This window comes from Tetrao urogallus (assembly GCF_951394365.1).
Source record: "Tetrao urogallus genome assembly, chromosome: 1".
NCBI lineage: Eukaryota > Metazoa > Chordata > Aves > Galliformes > Phasianidae > Tetrao > Tetrao urogallus.
Window position 1 is genome coordinate 181,566,721 of NC_136813.1, and position 21,129 is coordinate 181,587,849.

Genomic DNA, 21,129 nt, shown 5'->3' on the forward strand with positions numbered 1-21,129 from the left:
TCACTCTGTTCCTGATACAAATACAGGCCATGATTGACTCCAAGCAGTGCGGTGCCCCTTCAGCTACATGTGAAGGACATACACCTGAAGAAGCCAGTCCTTCACTGGAGATAAGCAGCAGCAATAATGCAGAGTACTGGCACACAAAAAATGGACTGTTCCATTTGTTAATGCCTTCAAGAACCAAAAAATGCAGTTTGCCCAATCCCACAACATTCCAGCAGCAAAGTGACGTGTTAGAGCAACCAACTCACGGAAAGTTTCCTCACACATGAGAGCAAAAACTTAAAGTAAAGCAGAAGAAGCATGTTTTCACTTGAACATGGTTACCCCATACTATGCAGCTTGTCACTCGAGATATAATTCACCTCTGTCCTCCACGTATCAAATGAGAAAGAAATCTTGCCAATCGGAAGTTCCATGCTCTGATCAGAATAATGTTATTATTTACAAGGAAAAAGACAGATTTTAAAATTAAGAGCTGAAACACCACTTACACAGCTACCGTTCTTAAAACCAATGGGTGTTGCACCTCTTGCTGTGAAAATGACATGCTGAACTGGAACTCTAAACCCACATTCAAGCTAAGAGCTGCTGGTTCTGTTTCCCATACAAATGCCTCAAGGCATCAGCACAACACACCTGCAGCTCCCACAGACTTCACTGATGTTGTCTGTGCTCAACATGTCAAAAAATCTGGCTAGAAGTAAGGGATCCAACTAATAACCACTCATGAAGTCACTGGTTTGAAGCTATTAGCTCAGCATCAGGCAGGAAGTCTGCAGCAGGAAAGATGAGTCTGCAGACAAACGCAGCTGCAGTCTTTAAAACATCAGCTACAGCAGTTTATTGTCTGCAGATTTCAGTGGTCGTTTCACAAGGCATTCCGCCACTCTTCCAGCAAAATGTCATTCTCCAAAACAAAGGAAGTATAAATTAACAAGTCAATTTTACCTTTATGTAAAAAATATATGGAGTATGTTATTTCCCCAGGAATATCCAAAGCAAGACTCCAACACACACACAATCCTCCTAAAAATACAAAAAGGAAAAGGAAGTTGACTGGTCCACTGTCCACAATGCACAAAATTAAAGCAAGACTGTTTCAATTTAAAACCTAATAACAACCTCTCAAAAAAAATAACAGTTACAGTAACGTAGACCACATATCTCGAAGCATCATTTACCTAGGGAAACACAGTAAGGGAGAAGAGAGGAGGCAGAGCGGCACAATGGAATTCAGAGTTCTGACATGACCAGTTCTTTTTAGAAGTGGCACATTTTTAGACCTTGTCAGTAGAAGCCTTGCTTGCAGCCACAACATTGACCAAGCCTTTCTCTCCACAGCCTGTTTTAATATCTAAATATTTTCCGTTAAGAGACTGTCAAATATGCATGGAACACAGCAAAACACAATTTGTTTACTTTCCAATCAGTAGTTCGATATTGGCAGCAGCATGGCATGTTAGTAGAGCTTTCTGACTAAAAATCACTGGCACTCTTCCCTTTCCAGTTCGAAGAGCTATCACCTCTTTTTTTTCTTTTTACTTTCTTTTTATTTATTTACTTCTTTTTTTAGGGAAAAAGTCAAAGTTTGTCTCAATTTTATTTCAGTCAGTATTTCAATACAGTACCCCATGCAAGACCGGCTCCCTCTACTCCATCCACCTTAATTCCAAATCAGACTGACAGACTGTTTTGATTCCATTGGCTGGTAGCCCTTCATCCATCTCTTATAAAAACTTTAATCAGCTTTCACCAATGCTTGGCAAGCTGCTTTAGCATTCATACCAGAAACAGCTTCTTAACCACATTATCCCAATATAGTTGGGAAAGAGAACTGTAACTGTTGGCTCTTTTACCTTTGCTGAAAGTTTATCACTTAGGACAAAATAAATAAATAAAATTAACAACAAACAAATACAATTTTGTGAAAAATAAAGGCCTGTATATACAAGGAATACACACATACACACAAAAAAAAGCACAAGAAAGAAAAAGTACAAATACAGAAGCGCAGTCACCAAGGTATGCTATTGTTTAAATGCCTAGTACTTCAGACCACAGCCTTGGTACAGCTGCAGAAACACACCACACTTCTGGAGAAGGTAAATCCTTTCCTGAGGTGTCATTTTTTTATTCTTACCTGACTGAATTTTGATAGGAAGCTTGATACAGTTTTGCTTGGATATTTGAGTCATTTAAATGGACAGGGCATGCTGCCAGAGCACTTGGCATCTCTCAGAAAACGCATAATTTTTAAAATAGCAGCATCAGGACTCATGAGGAAGAATGGAAAAGCTCCAGCAATCCACAATGCTGATTTATTACGAACAGCTCCCTTCCAACTGCAAATGTCTTTCTTCCATGCAGGAGGCTACTGTATACATCGCTCTCTAAATTGTACAGCAGTTGTGCAAGTCAATTTGTTCAGACTGAAGTGTCAGTGAGTGTACATGCAAGTTGATCACAAAGAACAGTGGCTATGGACAACTGTTAATGAGATGTATATATTCAACACTAGGATACTGGTGAAATATCAGTAAGTTGAACTACAAACAATAGGAAATACCAAATGGTGCTTTATTAACACAGATGAAAACACTCAGATCAGCAACTGTCCAAGCATTATTACATCTGATACTGTCCTGACAGTCCTATTAGTGCAGTCAAAGACTGAGAACATGAGAGAAGTTCCTTTCTTACCCTTACCAGTGATCTCTGCAAATGAGAGTTGGGGTAGGCTTGTATTGTTATCCTATTGCATCTCTATGGTTAAAGCTTTCTGCCTTTGCATAACCAAGTCTCCTATACTATCAACTTCAAAATCCCTTACAAATAGATGAGCCACAATATCAGAAGACTCACATGAAGACATACTCGGACTCACATCTTCTCAAAAATAAAAGGAGGAAAATAATCACAACAAAGGGAAAAAAGAGCAGCGTTTAAAACTAACGCTTTAGGCAGCAGCGAGTTACTGCACTTGCAGTAAGAAAACAACAATTACAGCTCTGCCATTTCAGAAGCAAACATCATACCACTGAAACAGCAAGTCTCACACGAAGAACACACGAAGACAAATAGTTTCCTGTAGGAACCTTAACTTCAAATTCGTGATTCTGGTTCATGCAGAACAGATGTAAGGCTGTAAAAATTTCTCAGCATGGCAATCGAGCTCCACAAGTTGAAGATGACGCTGCACTTGCGCATTGCTTACTCGTACTGGCACAGGAGTGACTTGCTTTGACTAACTTCAGCCATCCTTCAGCTCTCATCTAGACTTCCACTACACAGCTAATGAAGAAATATGGATAGAAGCAACCATCCTCTGGAGAGCCTATTTCTCTCCTGAATTATAGTCCAGATGTTTAGCTTTTAGGCAGTTACATTTTGGTGAGAGTAATTCTCAGTTTATGCCATCTTACTTCTTGCATTTTTTTCAGAACCAAACAAATTCAACTGAAAGGTACTTCTAAAGTGTTAAAAGAAAACTTTACAGTCCAGTGCTGTTTAAATAACAATTGAACTCTTAACATACAAGGGTAATTTTGAGACCAGAATTGCCTTATCTCAGCTAATCTGGAAGTACACAGGAGATCTTATCTGGAGACATTTTGTCTTGTGAGTTCTAAGGAACAGAGCTACTTTTCTGTTACTACAGAAGTTTGAGAAAGAATGATTTCATTCAGAGGTCAGGTTGGTGGTGCTCAATAACAACCAAAAGGGAAATTACATTGAATATTTAATTATGAAGCTATGCCAATTATTTTGTGCCAGGGATATCTAAACGATACAAATAGGGATATCAGCATTAACAGTTGAAGCATGCTAGCAGCTCCACAGAAGGCACAATTCGTGCCTCAAAGAGCCTGCAGTCATCTTGTAAGCTACCACAAATGAGAAATGCAAAAGGGAACTTCAGAGTGATTACCCACACTGTCCTTCAACAACTGCATATGGTCTGAGCATCAAAACCATTTTTTTTTCAAACTGTCATTACTCAAAATGAATTGTACAATGTAATCCTCACTTTCAAACAACATTCAGTGAAGAGCCAAATACAGTGAAGTGATTCAGTAAGTGTAACTGTCAAATTATGTTTTACATTAAGCACAATGTTCAGCCTGTGAAAGGTTCCACAAAACTTAAATACGGCGTTGTCTGATGGAACAAAAACCTTTTACTTCAGGGTAATCAAATAATACACTAGAGGGAGGAAGACTGAATCTCATCCTGATCTAAACGGTAGTGCCTGAATCTAAAATAACCTTATCAAACCGCAGTTTGAAAAGGAAACACGTATACACAAATCAATAACTTCTTCCATTACTGTACGTGCAGTCTGTGTATGAAATGCAACTGAAAAAGACTTTGTCTTGCTAACAGAACAAAATTAACCTAACCTGTATTTGGTAAATGGAAATGTGGTTTTCTCTTACCGCTAATTCCTTCTCTCTAATCTTTTTAACCGTATCATCTGCTTTTGTATGAAAAAAGGAAACCGTATTTCACTTTATTTGCATTAATAGGCACTTCAGTACAGCCTCAGCAATTCACCTGCATGCATAAAAGCATCCTTAAAAAGCGAGATGTAAAAGCATCTCTGCAACAAATTGTGCCTCTAGATGACTCTGTAGACCATTTAAAAGTTAATCATATACCTTCTCTGCTTGGCCATACGGTCTAATTTAGAAATTGAAATTGCAGACATCTGTGATGAACGGATGTCTCTTGAGTCCAGTATTTAAGAAAAAAAACAAAACACCAACTCATAACATGCATTAGGATGTAGGCAGAGCCCTAAATCCTAAAGGCTTCAGGAACACCACAACATTCACATATTAAACCATTAAGCATAATGTCCTTAGTATCACATGCTTGGACCTGTTTTGCTGTATGGACACACTACATCACTTTTTTGGAGCTAGGCTACCAGAACATTTCTGGCTGACAGCTTTATTATTAGAGCTAATATATAAAACCCAAGTTAGTCTCCAGCTCAACTTGCCATGAAGCTTTCAGAGGATAAATAAACTCAACAACAACAAAGTAGTGCACAATTGCTGCCTTCTCCCCAGTTTTCCGTCAGGCATAATCTAAGGAATAAACAAGTCTCACACTTGCAAAAAATAAATAAATAAATAAATAAATAAATAAAAAATGTGTATAATGCCTCACAAAGGAATTTGTAGTTATCAATTATGATTTCACTATATGACAATTACATGTGGAGATGACCGTAATATCACAAAATTTGCACTCATTCATTACCTGCTTTACTTGTAAAAACCTGAAGATTCAAAGACTTGGATGCAACATCTGGGTCTTCACAGTCATCGTATCCAAAATTCACAAATCTAGGAGCAAATACAGAGGACTACATAAAACAGTCCTTCATCCACAGGGATTTATCACAACAGAAAGACCATGAGAACAGTCATAACGTAATGAAAACGTATTAATTGAATTATAATCAAATATTGTCTAATGAAAGTTAAATCAGGCTTCAACCGATGATCTCAATGTTGCCAAAAATGAGAATCGTAAGGCTGCACTGTTATTAGAAATTTTTTTTTAATACAACTGCATGATTTCATATTCATTTATTGCAGTATAATCCAACCATTCCTATGCTTGAAATGTAAGTTAGTTCTGATGAAGCATGTAAAATCCAGTAACTCAGAGTGCCTGAGAACTCAGAATGTTTTGCAGCCCAACTGCACCACTCTTGTACCTCTCAAGCTACATCTAAATCTGCAAGTAAGCACACCAATTTCAGTGGGTGTACTTGAAAAGGAAAGGATAAAATCATCCTCAGATGGATCCTACGTTACCACAACATCCTTTTTCAATCTTGTGCTGGCTGTAATTTAATGGTTTTTCATGGAGTAATAGAAAATCCCAAGTTGGAAGAGACCCACAAAGATCATCAAGCCAAATTTCTGGCTTCACACAGACCTACCTAAGAATCAAACCCTACGTTTGTGAGTGTAATCCAAACACCCCCTGAACTCCAGCAGCTTGGGGCCATGACTACTGCCCTGCAAAGCCCATTCCAGAGCCTGAACATCCACTGGAGAACTTTTTCCAAATATCCAGTCTGAACCTCCTCCCCTACTGCAGTTCCATGATGTTCCCATTTTCATATCTTTGAAAGAAACAAGTACCATGTTTCCCACGTGGAACATGCAATAGAAAACTGCAGTCCATCTGCTTTGTTGGTTTTTATTTTTGTTGGGGATTTGGGGTTTTTTTGATTGGTTTGGTTTCCCACTGCCCCTCCCAAAATGATTTTGCTTCTATGTGGATATTTATACCTTTCTGCAAGAATTTAAACATATATATATACACACACACATACATATTACATATATATTACCTGCTGGAGGGGAGCTCTGCGGAAAGGGACCTGGGTGTCCTGGTGGATGACAGGTTGGCCATGAGCCAGCAGTGTGCCCTTGTAGCCAAAAAGGCCAATGGCTTACTGGGGAGCATTAAAAAGAGTGTGTCCAGCAGGTCGAGGGAGGTGATCCTCCCCCTCTACTCTGCCCTGGTGAGGCCTCATCTGGAGTACTGCGTCCAGTTCTGGGCTCCCCAGTACAAAAAAGACAGGGATCTCTTGGAAAGAGTCCAGCGGAGGGCCACAAAGATGGTGAAGGGCCTGGAGCATCTCTCCTATGAGGAAAGGCTGAGTGAACTGGGTCTGTTCAGCCTTGGGAAGAGAAGACTGAGAGGGGACCTGATCCAGGTCTATAAATATCTAAGGTGTGGGGGGCAGAATGGCGAGGCCAGACTGTTTTCAGTAGTGAGTGGAGACAGGACAAGGGGAAACGGCTGGAAACTGCAGCATAGGAAGTTCCGCACAAACATGCGCAAGAACTTCTTTACAGTGAGGTGACGGAGCACTGGAACAGGCTGCCCAGGGAGGTGGTGGAGTCTCCTTCTCTGGAGATGTTCAAGACCTGCCTGGATGCCTACCTGTGCGACCTGCTGTAGGGAACCTGCTTTGGCAGGGGGGTTGGACTCGATGATCTCTGGAGGTCCCTTCCAACCCCTACAATTCTGTGATTCTGTGATATATGTATTTACCTATTAAAATATATGCATGTACATAGTATTGAAGCTCTTACAAGACTCGAATTTTTTTCAGTACTAATTGCAAAATACATAGTACTCATTCAGGGCAACCTACAACTGCAGCAGCACTGTACTGAGCTTTCTGAGACGCTCTGTCCAGGATGTAAGACCTTCGATTACTGACATCTGAACTTGTAGCTTTTACCTCCGTTGTTATTGATGAAGAAACACAGGCCCTTCTGAAACATAAATTCAACTGCGTGTAGAAAGGTGACAATGAGATGAAAATGACTGAGTGACTATTCTGACTAGATTCTTCTTCACTTCAAAGGAAGCTTCAAGGAGACCAGCTCAGATGCACCCATGTGCACCACAGTCACAGACAGAATCAGAAGTGTCTTTAGCCTTTGAAACTGCAGGCTGCTTGGAAATAGCATACTGGAGAATAAAAAGAACACAGGCACTGCTTCATGGACAACAAAAAGGAGCTACCAATCAGTAAAACATGTAACACAACAATTAAAATAGAGAGCTTCCCTTGACAGGAATCTCAACATCGCTAATACAGCATGTCCAAGAATGAAGCAAATCCCTTTAAATAGGCACCAAATACTCAGAGAAAGGACTCTTTAGCCTATGGCTAACTCTCCAGGAAAATTATTCTCAAAAATAGTACCAAAAAAACAGACAAGGGCAGAATTATATTTTACTGCTATCCTTGAGGAAAATACGAGGTTTGGAGGTTTGGACGGTGTTCCTATAATTGTTATGTACCAGTCCAACACAGGTAACTCCAAACACAGATACATGGTTCTAACAGTAAATTTACCAAGGTTTATAAAGTATTAGACCATACATTAAAAGGAAACAAAACAAAAAAAACCTTACTTTACTCGTTTGTCATTTACAGAAATATCCAGTTGTGATTCCAGCTGTTAAAAAAAGAAAATTGTCATTTACTGAGGTCAGTATAATTACTGAGCATGATTAATACTTCATCCTAGTGAAATGTGTCACACACATTTCAACAGATTGAACATTTTAACAAAGAAGTTTATGTATCCTCTAATCACCATCACAAAAAAATCAATCTGAAAAGAGATCATTTAAAAATATATATATCAACTGCAAGTAATTCAGCTGCTGGGATGGAAGTATATTAACAATTTTATGTTCTGCTCTTTGTCTTTGGATAGCTAAAACTGTCACGGTTATCCAGCTTTTGTCTAGTGAGTTTGATAACCCCATTTTTCAACACTTGAGTACCGTGTCAGCATGATGTAATGAATGTCACTTACTTGTAGGTCAATAGCTGTCTAGTGGCACAGAAATTACCTTACTATGGCATAACCTGAATCTGAATGTATTTTTGTAAATAACATAAAACAAGGACAAACATCCTCCCTCCCAAAAGGCAAATCCCAAACCAGTCTCCCTCTGCAAAACATCTACTATCGGAGATTATACAAACACTGAGATTGATCTCATTATTAGTATTTGGAAGACAAAATTAACCCAAAACTATCATATAAAAAATACTAATGACTTACTGTTGAGTTAAAATTTTCATCAGGGTAGAACTGGACACATTTTAAAGTACTCCTTGATTCCTACAATTAAGAGGATACATTTTGTAGCTAATAAAAAATTAAGTGTATTTCTCAGACTGAAAAGTGACCAGACAACGCACTGTTCCACACACACGCTTCTTTGCTAACAAATATGTAGAAATTAGCGGACAAAAGAAGACATTAAAAACCACATATACCCCCCCACAATAGCACTCTGACAAACTTCCTTCCTGTCCTAGATCATTATCTACCAATCACCTCTAATTGCATGGGCCTTCACTTGAAGCATACCTCACACAAGCTCTCTCTCCTTCTCCACTAGGTTAAAAATACTTTTCCACAGCTACCTATGAGGAAAAGGGAACCATATCTGGCTTTAGCCAGTTGAAAAAGGGTATCTCAGAAACAAAACCAGGAATCTGTTTCACAATTACAGTTTGCTTCCTGTTATTTCCTAACGCATATTTGGTGGCTAAGAGGTGAGAAAAGCAGATTTTTATGTACGCAGAATACATCAAGTGCAAACAGTCCTTCAGTCAAATTGAAAAGAAAAAAAAAGTGAAGAACTTGGGTATTTCTAGCCATGAACTTGTCCTCATTTGGACTCAACAAGTCCGCGTACAACATTCTTTCTGAATACGAACTCTGTAGAAAAGAAGGAATATACTCACTGCTTTTCAGTAGATTTAGATCTTTTTGAATAAAAGACTGCTTTAAAGCAAAGAAAACTACCAAATTCACCAATCTTTATAGGAACCACTGAGCCTATCCGACTTCATGCATGCACACAAATGGCAGTCAAGGCAAGTGTTGCTTTTGATCTGGGTTCTTCGAGACACTGACAATAAAGACTGCTATAATGAAAACCCAACTAGCTCTATTATTACCCCATACACTCAAAACTATGTTGCCACGAGACAGGAAAAAAAAACTGAATGACATTTAGTTCACCTTTGGAACAATGTAGAAGAGTCTTTGTTCTGTCATATCCCACTGTGCCCAAATGAGATCATCTGCAACTCTGGCTCTTGGAAGCTGACCTGAGTTCTGAATCACCTAAAAGGAAAGAAAGAACATTAGAGGTCATCAAGCACGGTTCTATACTGATGATTACACACAGCGTTTGTGCAACAACAGAAGGGCTCAAATACTATGGTACTTGAAGGGAGCATGTCCCCTGTTAGTAGCAGCAGAACCACCTTTGCTGTGTGCAAGATGCTCAAGTTCAAGATCAGTTTTCAGGGTATTCCAACTGTCAAATATTCTGAGATATCCTTGACTACAAGAAATTCACCGCTTTTGCTGCGCAAAGTATATGAAGAAAAACAGATGTCAGCCTTCATCAAAGGCAAGAGAAGGGGTGAAGAGTGAAATACCACAGCCAGTTTAGAACCAGCTACATTAACTATTTAGGGAAGATGGCTTAGCTCTGAAAAGGATTTCAAACTAAAATCTCACTCGTGACAGAGAGGAGTACTGGTAGCAGAGTACAAGCCAGAATTTTGGACAATTTTTAGGACTGTATGAATGCTCTCTTGAAAGATGGAGAGAGATTTCATGTCATCACAGCACAGACTTGTTATTCCACTGTCAACCACCACGCAAAATCCATCGCCTCTAAAAGCAATGATACACTTTTAGAATACCATGAAAGACTTCAAAATGATGAAAAATCAGGACTTTAATATTTTGCCATCCAAAGACTAGTTTTTCTCCATAAAATGAAACACTGGATATTATGATGCAATCTGTCACTATACTAGAAGTATGCTGATTAGTAATTTAAGCAGAATATCCACAATCAGTTTGCTGAACACTAACTAATGTTTAAAATGTGAAAAAAAAGATTACAGGGGAAAAAGAAAAGGTTGAAACACTCACAGTACTGAGAGTACTGTGTTCTAAGGGTTTGTTTTAAATAAATTATTTCCTGGGATACGTGGGCATTCAGAAGGAAAAATTAGGAAGGTGATTTTACAAATATATTGAAAGATTTAAAAAGAAATATATACAATTTCTTCTTCCAAATTGTAACATCCAGACAAGTTTAGATCAACAGCAACAAAAAACCCTAACTTTCCTCACAAATTACTTGTTAAATAGTTTTTTTTTTTTTTAATCAGCTTTGTGGTTAGAGGAATACATTGTCAAATTACAAAAATAATCAGCTAGAATTACAGAACAGACCCTTGAACTGTCAATTAAAGCAAAATAACAACCCTCAAACCCCAAGATTTTTCAAGACTTACCACTCTGTGTTCCTCTTCTGCGACAACATGGATATCAAATTGTTCAATGTCTTTAAAACAACACAAAACATTTAAAGTTAAAGCCATTCATTTTCAAATGCTTTTATATAGTTAATTAATCTAATCTCTAGGAACCTATAGATGACATCTAGGTTAGCAGCAAAGATGGGTTTCTCCAAAAAGATGGGAAAAGCCTCTCATTCTTTGACATGAGGGGAAGGTAAGAGGGATGAACTGCCTTTTGCAAGTGTCCCCCTCTATCCACTCACTCTCACCAGAGTGAAGATCCCACTAGATTAGGCTGAACACACACAGTTAGCTGGATCCAAGGTGCTTTTGTCCCTTTCTTATCCCTTCCGTTATGCTGTTAAATCATAAACCATCTGTCATAATGAACTGGGCTGCTCTGAATTTATACAAACAGCTACAAAAGTTTAATTCAGCTTTTCTAAAAGTTAAGATGATCAATGAATGCATGAACAAAGGGGAAAAAAATGCAAAGTCGGCCATTCTGCTAACACTGGAAAAAAGCCTCAGTGAAGCACACCGTTTTTGAAAGACATTCAGGACACCGAGAATGGTTTTCTTCTCGTTGTTTTTTTTTCCCCACAGTAAAAGGTTATGACAAAATAATCCATGACGATCAGACTGAAGTAAAAAAGTGACAACGTATTCTCAAAATATCAACTCACATTTATCTTCTGAAACGAGCAAAAGATGACTTTTTGTAGAAGTATTTCTGCCTTCCACTGGATAAAGAAACTATACAGGAAGTTTTACAGAAGTAAGTAAATAACCAAAGTTGTTTACAACACTCATCTACAATATCTATTTAGCCAAATAGTTACGTATGTTTAAATAAAGCCAAGCACATGCATGATATTCAATTAATAAGAACATCTAGTATTACAGACTATAAGTTATCAATCACTATTATTGTAGGAGTAGGTGAATTGCAGAGATTTAAAAAAAAAAAAAAAAAAAAGAAGCAGGCTTCAAGAGAAATGTTTGAAATATAACATTTTATGTTTCTCATCTTTTCAAATTTATGAAAACATTGGCACATAATCTCTGTAACATTCCAAGAAACATGAGACATTTCTGCACTCAATCACTTTTGCACAGCAAATTATTAAAGTTGTATTTAGATTGTTTGAATGACTTACCTGCACTCGAACGCAGCTATCCACAGCCTTTAGGACTCTCACATTATTAACGGGATGAATTTCAATCAGCAAGGTTAAATACTTGGACACTGCAAAAAGGACATGTTTTAGGTAACTGTCTTTTCTTACAGTACAAAGTGATATTGCTAAGGGAGAAAAAAAAAGGAAAAAAATTACTTCTAACAGTTTAAAACAATGCACTTGCAGTACCTGACTGTAACAGCTGGGTCACTCTTTCTTCCTCTGTATACTGACGGAAGCTGACTGCTAAGCAAGAGAAAAAACACAGCATGTTTGCTATTAATCTCATTGAGCATTCTTGGAGAATAAATATCCCAAAACTTCTACCAAAAAAAAAATCTGTATTTTAAGGACCAGCAGGAGCTGCACTACATGTAGGAGGCATATATAAATGCAAGTGACAGAAATAAGCAAACCAAATTTTTCTTTCAATAAAACAACAAAAACAACAGCTGTACTGATTGTACATCAATTACATTCTTTGGTGATGCATCCATTCAAATGCACAGACTGCTGTGAGCAACATATGGCTCAAAACAGACTGAAGTAATTCAAGACACAAATACAACATACTACTAAACTAAATTATCTTTGCCATGACAAAAAAAAATTGATGAAACATATTTACCCAGTAACGTCCTTTCACTGTTGACTGAACAACTGATTATGCGTAGATCTTTCTCAAACGTATAGAGATGCTACAGAGAAGTACATTTATGATAAATTATATTTTAATTATATCAAGAAAATCTTTTAATTACTCCTCCCTAGGAAAACACTGCTGACCAGTTCTTGTTGTGTTTTTAATTTCAGAACCAAATAATTCCAAGGCCAGAAAAACCATACTTTAAGCCTCAATTGTACTACTACTTCTTCTCATTTGTTTGTTTCTTATTAGCTTTTCTGAGCTCCATGTTGCCACTGGAGCTGCACGGCAAACTTTTACAGCAATATGAAATTTCACCCATTTGCAAAGGACCTTCATCATGGTTCCAGCCACAGAACTGTGGGACCTTCCATTTTAGAACCATAAGCAGAAGCACCAGACTGAAGAGATACACATAACAAAACAGAAGAACATTTATTTTTAAGGACGTGCTCAGAGAGAAAAGAGGTCTTCAATTAGTTGTACAGAAACAAAGACTCAAGGCATGACACAGTGCTGCTCCCAAGTCATGCAGAGGTTCTTTACTCTTAACAGCACTGAGTGAAATTTCAGAACCTTCCCATTCTCTCCTCTGTTTCAAACACACCCATAATTCCTTATGGACATAACATACTGTGTTGTAAGGCATCAAAACCTAAAATTCTACAGCATTGTCCTTACCAAGCAGAAGTATTGGACTCACCTCATTCTCTTTAGTTTGAATGTCATACAATCCAATATGGGTACTTTTCTGATTTCCCTATGGATGAAAACAAATCAACACTGACAATGCATATACACATTTAAACACAACCTTTGGTAATTTTTTTTTTCCTACTCCTCTCTCCTCTTTTTTCTCCTCTTTCACTGACACACACCCACTTACACTTCCCTTGGTACCTAATTATCTCATTCCAAGAAGAGAAGGCAAGAACATTTTTTTTTTTTCCTGATTGAGAATTAACACATAGGGCAAAGCTGAAACACAGTCAACAAGCTGTGCTATATGCCATGTGCCCCTCTCTGACTTTGGTTCTCAGCTGTTTTTAGTTATAGGCAGTACGGGAAGGAAAAGATAACTCTAAGAACAAAAGGGATCACAGAATGCACAGCGTTAGAAGAGAACTTAAAGATGACCACATCTGGTGAGGTGTGCCCCATGTTGTGTCAACATGCTTGGTCTTTAAAAGGTGCATCTGAGATCACAGAACCCAAAGCCCTGAGAGCAGCACCAATCACACAGCCAACCATTCACCTGAAACTATGCTGGCCCAGGAAGCCTGCAGGCTGGGAATCCAAACCTCACTGCTCCAAAACGGAGCACAGAAACATCATCACACAACAGCTTCCAGTGACCTCGCTGCAGGTTGGAAAAAGGATTTCAGCTCTGCCTTAAGAAACAATTATTTGAAAGTCAAACATATTTCATGCGTGCAAATTACACCGTTAGCCTGCTGCTTATTGATACAAACCATACAATGATTTTCTTTTGTTTTGGATACTCCTAAGGCTTTAGAGAAGACAACTTTCTTCCTGGTGCATTTTACCACACTTCAAATTTTCAAAGTACATTTTAATTAAAAAAAATCAATTCTGCCCTACAGTACACATTTCATTTCAAATGAAGCTGTAATTCACTTGCATACTGTAAGTACATGTGCTAAATTGAAATTACATCCATCTACATAGCCTTGTACTCAAACAGTAAACATCTTTGTTTTTAACTGCTGCTTGAGGGGTGGGGGGAGATTGTAGAAATCTATGGTTATTTACAAAGCATCTTGCTTTGTGATGTTAAAACAAAAGTGTGAGTATTCTCTTTCTCAAAGGTCTATTTGCAAGTATCTCATTATTGCTGTGGCAATGACAAAATTCTTCTAATTTAAACAAGGAAAACAAAATGTCTTTATGTTAAGATGCAAGCCTCAGGCCTACTAACTTAATATCAAGCAAATGATTTCACAAACAGCCATTCTTTCCAAAAGTGTCTGAAACTCTTACCCACAGTACTTAGCTACTGAAAAATACAGTTTACAAGATTGGTAGCAGCACTGCCAGTGCCCATTTCTGTACATAAGCTAATACACTTGCCATCAGCTTCTCTGCAAAGATTCTTCCTACAGTTTTGCAAAACAGAAGCATAACTGTTAAAAATATCTTCCTTTAAGCCAACTCTCAGTGTAAGAAAAGACAGACACTTTAAATCTACGTGCAATACTCCAAAACATGCTTGACATAAAGCTCATTCTCCACCTATTCCTGGCTTTAGGGGAATGCACTTGGCTTTCTTCTATTTGGTAAAGGCTGTTTTCCATTTGCGTTTATTAGGGGACAAGCCAGCTTTGCTTAGTTTACATCCTTGCTTGTGCACTGTCCTCACCAACAGTGTCACTGATAAAGTTTGCTGAGGAAAGAATCACATATAGCTGTTCTTGCAACAGTCATAGCTCATGAGTTATAAATAGTTTGTAGAGAAAGGGGGAAGAGAGAAAAAGAGAGAGGTTGAACTTCATTCAGGAACTGAGTAAGATCTGTAGTTGGTTGTAGTTGTAGTTACAGTAATCGTGATTTCTCTAAAGTAAGTTTAAGGAAACAGATGGATAGTAAAGGCACTCTGTTTTCTCCAAGTAAGCATTCTAGTTTGATGACACTCATTAATAGAACAAAACAGCCAAGTGCAATCAATAGTCATCACTTAGAACAAGCCTGCAACAATCTAAAAGAAGTGTCAAACTGGGGCCTGACACTACTCCTTGTTCACAAAGACACATACACTCTTTTCCTTTCTTTATAAATATGAACAGATACTCCTCCTGAAAGGTTAACTCCAGAAGCACAGAAGTGTATGCATACATCATCAATGGACTGTATCAGTAAAGAAAACAATTGCATTGAATCCTTGTTAATAGTAAAAAGACAAATGTGGACACACAGCCCCACCAACACCTGTCTTGTTTTTTTTTCTCATTAAGAGACTCTTTAGAAACACCATTCTAATCTTGAGACAAAAAAATCAGCCCCAGTATTTCAGTACTGCTTTAAAGTATCACCATCCCAAGGTATTTCTGCAGCTTATTTAACAGAGCACAGAAGGCTCAGCGTTAATAACTCAGGTCCCTGTCTGTTCCACTCCCAGCTCCCTCTCAGTAGAGGAAGAACCAAGGTGCTGGCTCTTGTGCCAGCTGATTCACCCAAGAAGAGAAAGATCTGACTACTTTGTAGCAGTAAAAGAACAGGAAAAGAAGCAACAGTGTCATCTCCTTAGGGCTGATCAACTGCAGCACAGCCCTGCACTTTGCTACCTTCAGCTCTGGGACTTTCTCATCCAACCACACACATCGCACCAGCTGCAGAGATCCCTTTATTCCTCAGATCAGGAAGCCACAGCAAACATGTCTGTAACTCCTTGGGTGAACTTCACTTCCAGATTCAGGGAGCTAAGTTTACACATTTGAATCCTCCACAGCATCTCTGGCACTTCAGTCAACAGAGCCTAGTGAATATTTGTCTGCCTCCTCCACTCTGTACAGCTTCTCCCAAAGGCTGTGGGAGATGGGATGCTACAGGTGGCCATTTCTCTAAATTCCAGCTTCTGTCACATCTGCACCAACTACAATGTCAGCTCAAACACCTAGCATGCAAGCAGACACCCACGCTGAGGTGGGGTGTCCAGCTACATCTCACCCCTTTCACCAGCTGCAAAAGCCCAAACAACACTCAAGGCAGTTGGACTCTTCTACCAAAAGCCCAAGAAAGGAAGGAGTCACTCAAAGCTTCCACTGGCACTGGAAAGCAGCAACATCACACATATGCAGGTCTCCTGTAGAGAGCTAGATGGATCCGTTTCATTAAATCTTGATAGAACTTCAAGCAATGCAAAACTTGACACTTTCTTCAGTATTGTTTTTATGATTACTGTTGTCTTACAGATTCTCCTCCCTAGGCACGTACTAAAGGAAACAGCCACCCACAGTTAAAGTCTGTTATACCTTGATGAAGGCCTCACCTCTTCCCTTAACCCTAGGTAAGCTGGAGAGTTGAGAGAGAGGGGAATGAAAAGCAGCTCTATTCTGCTGGAGCCTACTATCTCCACTTTGTGCTTTCCAAGAGCCAAGACCCTCCAGAATCCACCCGAGTTTTCAGATTGCTCTGAGCTGCACAGCAAAGAACGACAGCTTGTCTCCTCGAGGGGAAACCTTCCCAAACCATTCAGAAATTTCTTGGAACTACATGAATTTCAACCTGATGTGAAAAGGATAGCTCTAGTACTTCAGTACATTGAATAAGCTAAGGTGACTTGAGACTACACACAATGAAGTGCTACAGATGCATCTTAAAGCAACAAAAAGGTAGTAGCAGAGTTAGAGTTACAAATAGGGCATCTTAACATACACATTGGTAGGACTGAATATTTAATTGAAGCAGCGCATATGAATCTAGCAGTCAGATTTCCCTAAAAAAACCTCAGGGTGAAAGAACATGCTGCTTATGAAGATTCTATCTGTTATGGAAATAGTTTTTCATTCAAGGAGAGATTCTGGCCCCCAGAAATCAACTGCTTTACTCTCCACTTCATTCCTCTTAATGTTTGTCTGAAGTGGAGATGGATATTTCCCCATTGCCCAAATGTCCAAGCTGCAACCTAGGTTTTTATGTTCTAGTTCTTTTTGCAAGAAAAATAAATAAATTCATGCAAGGACTCCAGGAAGTACAGGCAAACACACAGTAATATTCTCAGGAATACTTTCACAAAGCTCCGAGACAGACTTACCTTCCAGGTATAAATAATTTTTCCATTTCTTTCAACATTTACAATGTAAAGTGCTGATGAATTCTCTGAAGTATCTGAAATGATAACAAAAGGCACAAGATTTTCACTTTAGTTCCTCATACACAGCCACATTTTAAACAAAGATACCAGGTACGTTTTACATATATGTATTTGTACATGCCAGAAATGACTACCTTTTGAAAAAAAACAGATAAAATATTTCTTATGCTGTGATTTAACTCTCAAACTTCAAAACAAAAGGTCCTCAGAACACTACACAGAGATAGATGGAGCATGAGGAAAAATGTCAGCTGCCCCAGCTCCCTAAGGAATGCTTAGAAATAAATGATGCCTTCAGAGATCAGCTCTACAACAAAAACAAGAGCCACAACACCAAACTGTATATACATGCAATATATTTACAGGTAGAAGAGAATTAAGCAATGCAGGACAAGAGAAAGGAAAACACTGGGGGCAAAAGAAAAAAAAAAGTAAGATACCATAGCACAGATAACAAAAGTGCATCTCTTCTCAATTCTTTGTATTCTAATCACAGTAATCACCAAAAGTGTGTTTATCTTGGATGGAACTTATATTTAAAGAAGAAATTTTGCTCTTAGTAAGCTTGAGAGCTGCATGACTGGTCTTGATTTTAAGATAAAGGTAGTGTGTAAATATGAACAAGAAGAATTCTCTGCAACTCCAGGCAAGCATTACTTTGCAGTTACCACAAAGCCTTAACTGGAGAAAGCACTGTGAAACTTAGTTTCACAAGCCTAATACTATGAACATTGCTAGTGCAGACTGTGGTGGTAAGAAAAAAACTGTTCAGAAACATTAGCAGAGGTGAAAAATTTTGATGTGGGAGGACAGAGAAAATCCTCAGCCAATATTTAACAATACATCACTTTCTACTGGCTTGGTGTTTGATACAAATTACATGTCGCCATACGCTGTCTGTGGGAATATGTAACCAAAGGAGAAGTGGCAATGAACCCTGACTTGGGAAAGTCCTGCAGTAAAGCTTTGCATGCAGGATCACAACTTCTTCCTCATCTCACAGCTTCACCAAGCAGATGAAGGGCTGCAAACAAATCCAATCCAACCTGCCTGCCCAGCAAACAAGTCTTATCAACGTGCTCAAGACAACGTGTTTTGATTTCCTGAAAGCCATTATATGGAAATCATACAAAAATGAGTGGAATTAAGACAGCTGGGCTGGTTCTCTTCACCTACCACTCCTCTCCCTTGATCACAGCTACTCCCAGCTCTCACACCATTAGGAATTCTCACATGCTATCACAGGGCTTTCAAGTCTTCAGAAAATAAAACAGTTAAATGCAGAGAACTGAAATATCTGAAATCACTGACCAGAGGGACCAGGATGCCCCAAAATGACTTGCTTTCTGCAAAATTATTTTTCTGATTATTATAATTATATATTATTTCTCTGATATTTAAAGTAATCTTTAAAGATTCCAACCTCCCATGTACACATTCCTAATACATCAGCATCACATTCAGAGGAAACAAAGAGTATACACAAACAGAAGCTAACATGCAATGTTAGCAGAAACGTTAGTATTGTGTCAGACATCCCTTCCAATCCAAATTCTGATTCCATATTATCAGAATTATTGAATAAAAAGTCTGTCACTCCCAAGCACAGGTGAATGCCTTCCTGCCACCTCCACAATGAACACAGAGATTAACTGATTACATGAGTTTTCAGAATTTTACCTCAAAACCCTTTGGGGGAAACCCTACGCCTCACAGCTCCTCTGTGTACTTCTTGGTGTAAGTGAAATAAATGTTAACAGATTTTGTCACTGGCACCATAGGAAGCATCTTGGTTTATGAAGCCAAAGGAGCTGATACGCTCTGACTTAGAGCCACACAGGCTTTCCGTGGGACAGCAAACCTTTAAAGAGGGAGGTAAGTTAGTTAACTAAAAGCAACCAGGGGACCTGGACACAGTGCATAACCAGCCCGTGTTCCTACTACAGCCGCGGTTATCGTGCTGTTCAAATCGATGTTCAGACGAAGGCTTTCAGCAGTTTCAGAAAAGCAGAACTCTCCCGGCTTCCTAGCAGACAGATGAGAACTACCACGAGCACAACAGCGATACCACAGGGCCACCAACACGGCACACTCACTGCTCCCAACCACCTGCTCTCGCCCGATTTTAATTAGCACTTATTTACCACACACACAGAAGGGGAGTTTCGGTTGCTTTATTTTCGGCTAAGCGTTTTTTTGTGTTGCTGGTTTTGTGTTTGTTTTTCTTTCTTTCCCAAGAAAGGGCTGTGGGGCAGAAGAAAGAGGGACGTTAAAATTCCTTTTGGAACAAAAGGGAAGAAAGGGCTACGCGTGAAGAACCAAATGATGTGCGAGGAGCACAAGTTCCTTCGGACGTGAGAAGTGCCACAAGGGCACCGGCTGCGCCACCCTGGGCCGCACTGACGGAGGGCAAAACCCCCCCCCCCACACACAGACACGGCGGTAGGCTCAGCCCACGGAGCTCGGAGCGGCACAGCCCCGCACAGCAGCGGGACAGGCGGGCTCAGCCCACGCAGCTCGGGTCGGCCGCCCGCCCCGCCGCCATTTCCCGTCCCACTGTGGCCTCAAGGCGGCCCGGCCCGGACGGAAGGAGCGGTGAGGCCGCGCCGGGAGCGGCTCGCGGGGACTCCCGCCAGGCCCGGTTTCTCCGCCTGCCGGAGGACAGCGGCTAGAAGCGGTGAAAGGGAGGGAAGGAAAGAGCGGGCTCTGCTCGGCGCTGCCCCGCGCCCGCCAGCGCAGCGTTACCTAGAGCCGCGGCCCAGCCCTGCGCCGCCAGCCAGGGCACCACGTCCCTCTGCAGGTCAAACTCGGCCGCCAGGCGAAGCAGCATGGCAGCCCCGCGGCCCAACCCGGCCACTCTCCGGCCGCCGCCGCCTCTCACCGCGCCGGCTGCCGCGGGGCGGCCTCCGCCACGGGCCGGTCCCTACGGCCCGCTCGGCGCCTATTGGCAGGTGTGAATGTCAATCAACCGGCGGCCACGCGGAGTGGCCGAGCGCGGTCCCGCCCCCCTCAGTCGGGGCGGTGGTGCGGGTCCCGCTAGCGGTCCGGGTGCTGCCCGGAGCCCGGCGGCTCCCATTGCCACCTGCGGGACGTTGGCGCCGGGAGCCGCGCTTGTGAGTCCCCGCGCGCTGTCTGCAGCCGGCTGGTGGCTTCAGGTGGTCTGTTTTGTCCGTTAGAGATGAGGGGCCGAAGGAGATGTTTCTCCTGAGATGTGCTGCGAGGAATATTGATGTCTCAGGCTTTCCTCGAAGAAAGATTCAGAGCACTTTAAGCAGTTGCCTATGGTTTAGGGCTGGTGTCAGAGACGAATGTGGAAGCGGTGACTGACAGAACGCCCTGCTTGTGGGTCTGCAGCCCCACGTTTGGCTGAGCAGCGTTCAGCATTTCCCGTCCCTGCACAGTCCCTGTTTTCTGTCATTACACACCCTGCAGGTGTGTGCTGGGCACATTGAGCCTCTCAGCACAGATGGCTTTGACAGAGCAGCTCGGAATGTGGGATGCACCCTGAGACCAGGCCTGGCCAGATCCTTCCTTCCATCCAACTCAAAACAGCAGAGGGGGAAAA

General features: G+C 40.5%; 1 protein-coding gene across 1 annotated transcript in view; it reads right to left on the reverse strand.

Moving 5' to 3' along the window:
* The window catches only part of GSAP (gamma-secretase activating protein), a gene marked incomplete at both ends in the record, with an annotated part of 45,536 nt that extends 25,142 nt beyond the window's left edge, over positions 1-20,394 (reverse strand). The window contains 13 exons of the mRNA XM_079548683.1: positions 955-1,032; positions 5,275-5,360; positions 7,969-8,012; positions 8,631-8,690; positions 9,603-9,707; positions 10,901-10,950; positions 11,593-11,662; positions 12,067-12,155; positions 12,277-12,333; positions 12,716-12,785; positions 13,437-13,493; positions 17,505-17,578; positions 20,310-20,394. Coding sequence (XP_079404809.1) covers positions 955-1,032; positions 5,275-5,360; positions 7,969-8,012; positions 8,631-8,690; positions 9,603-9,707; positions 10,901-10,950; positions 11,593-11,662; positions 12,067-12,155; positions 12,277-12,333; positions 12,716-12,785; positions 13,437-13,493; positions 17,505-17,578; positions 20,310-20,394 — 925 coding nt within the window. The remainder of the gene's footprint in view (positions 1-954; positions 1,033-5,274; positions 5,361-7,968; positions 8,013-8,630; positions 8,691-9,602; positions 9,708-10,900; positions 10,951-11,592; positions 11,663-12,066; positions 12,156-12,276; positions 12,334-12,715; positions 12,786-13,436; positions 13,494-17,504; positions 17,579-20,309) is intronic.
* Positions 20,395-21,129: the final 735 nt, after the last annotated feature.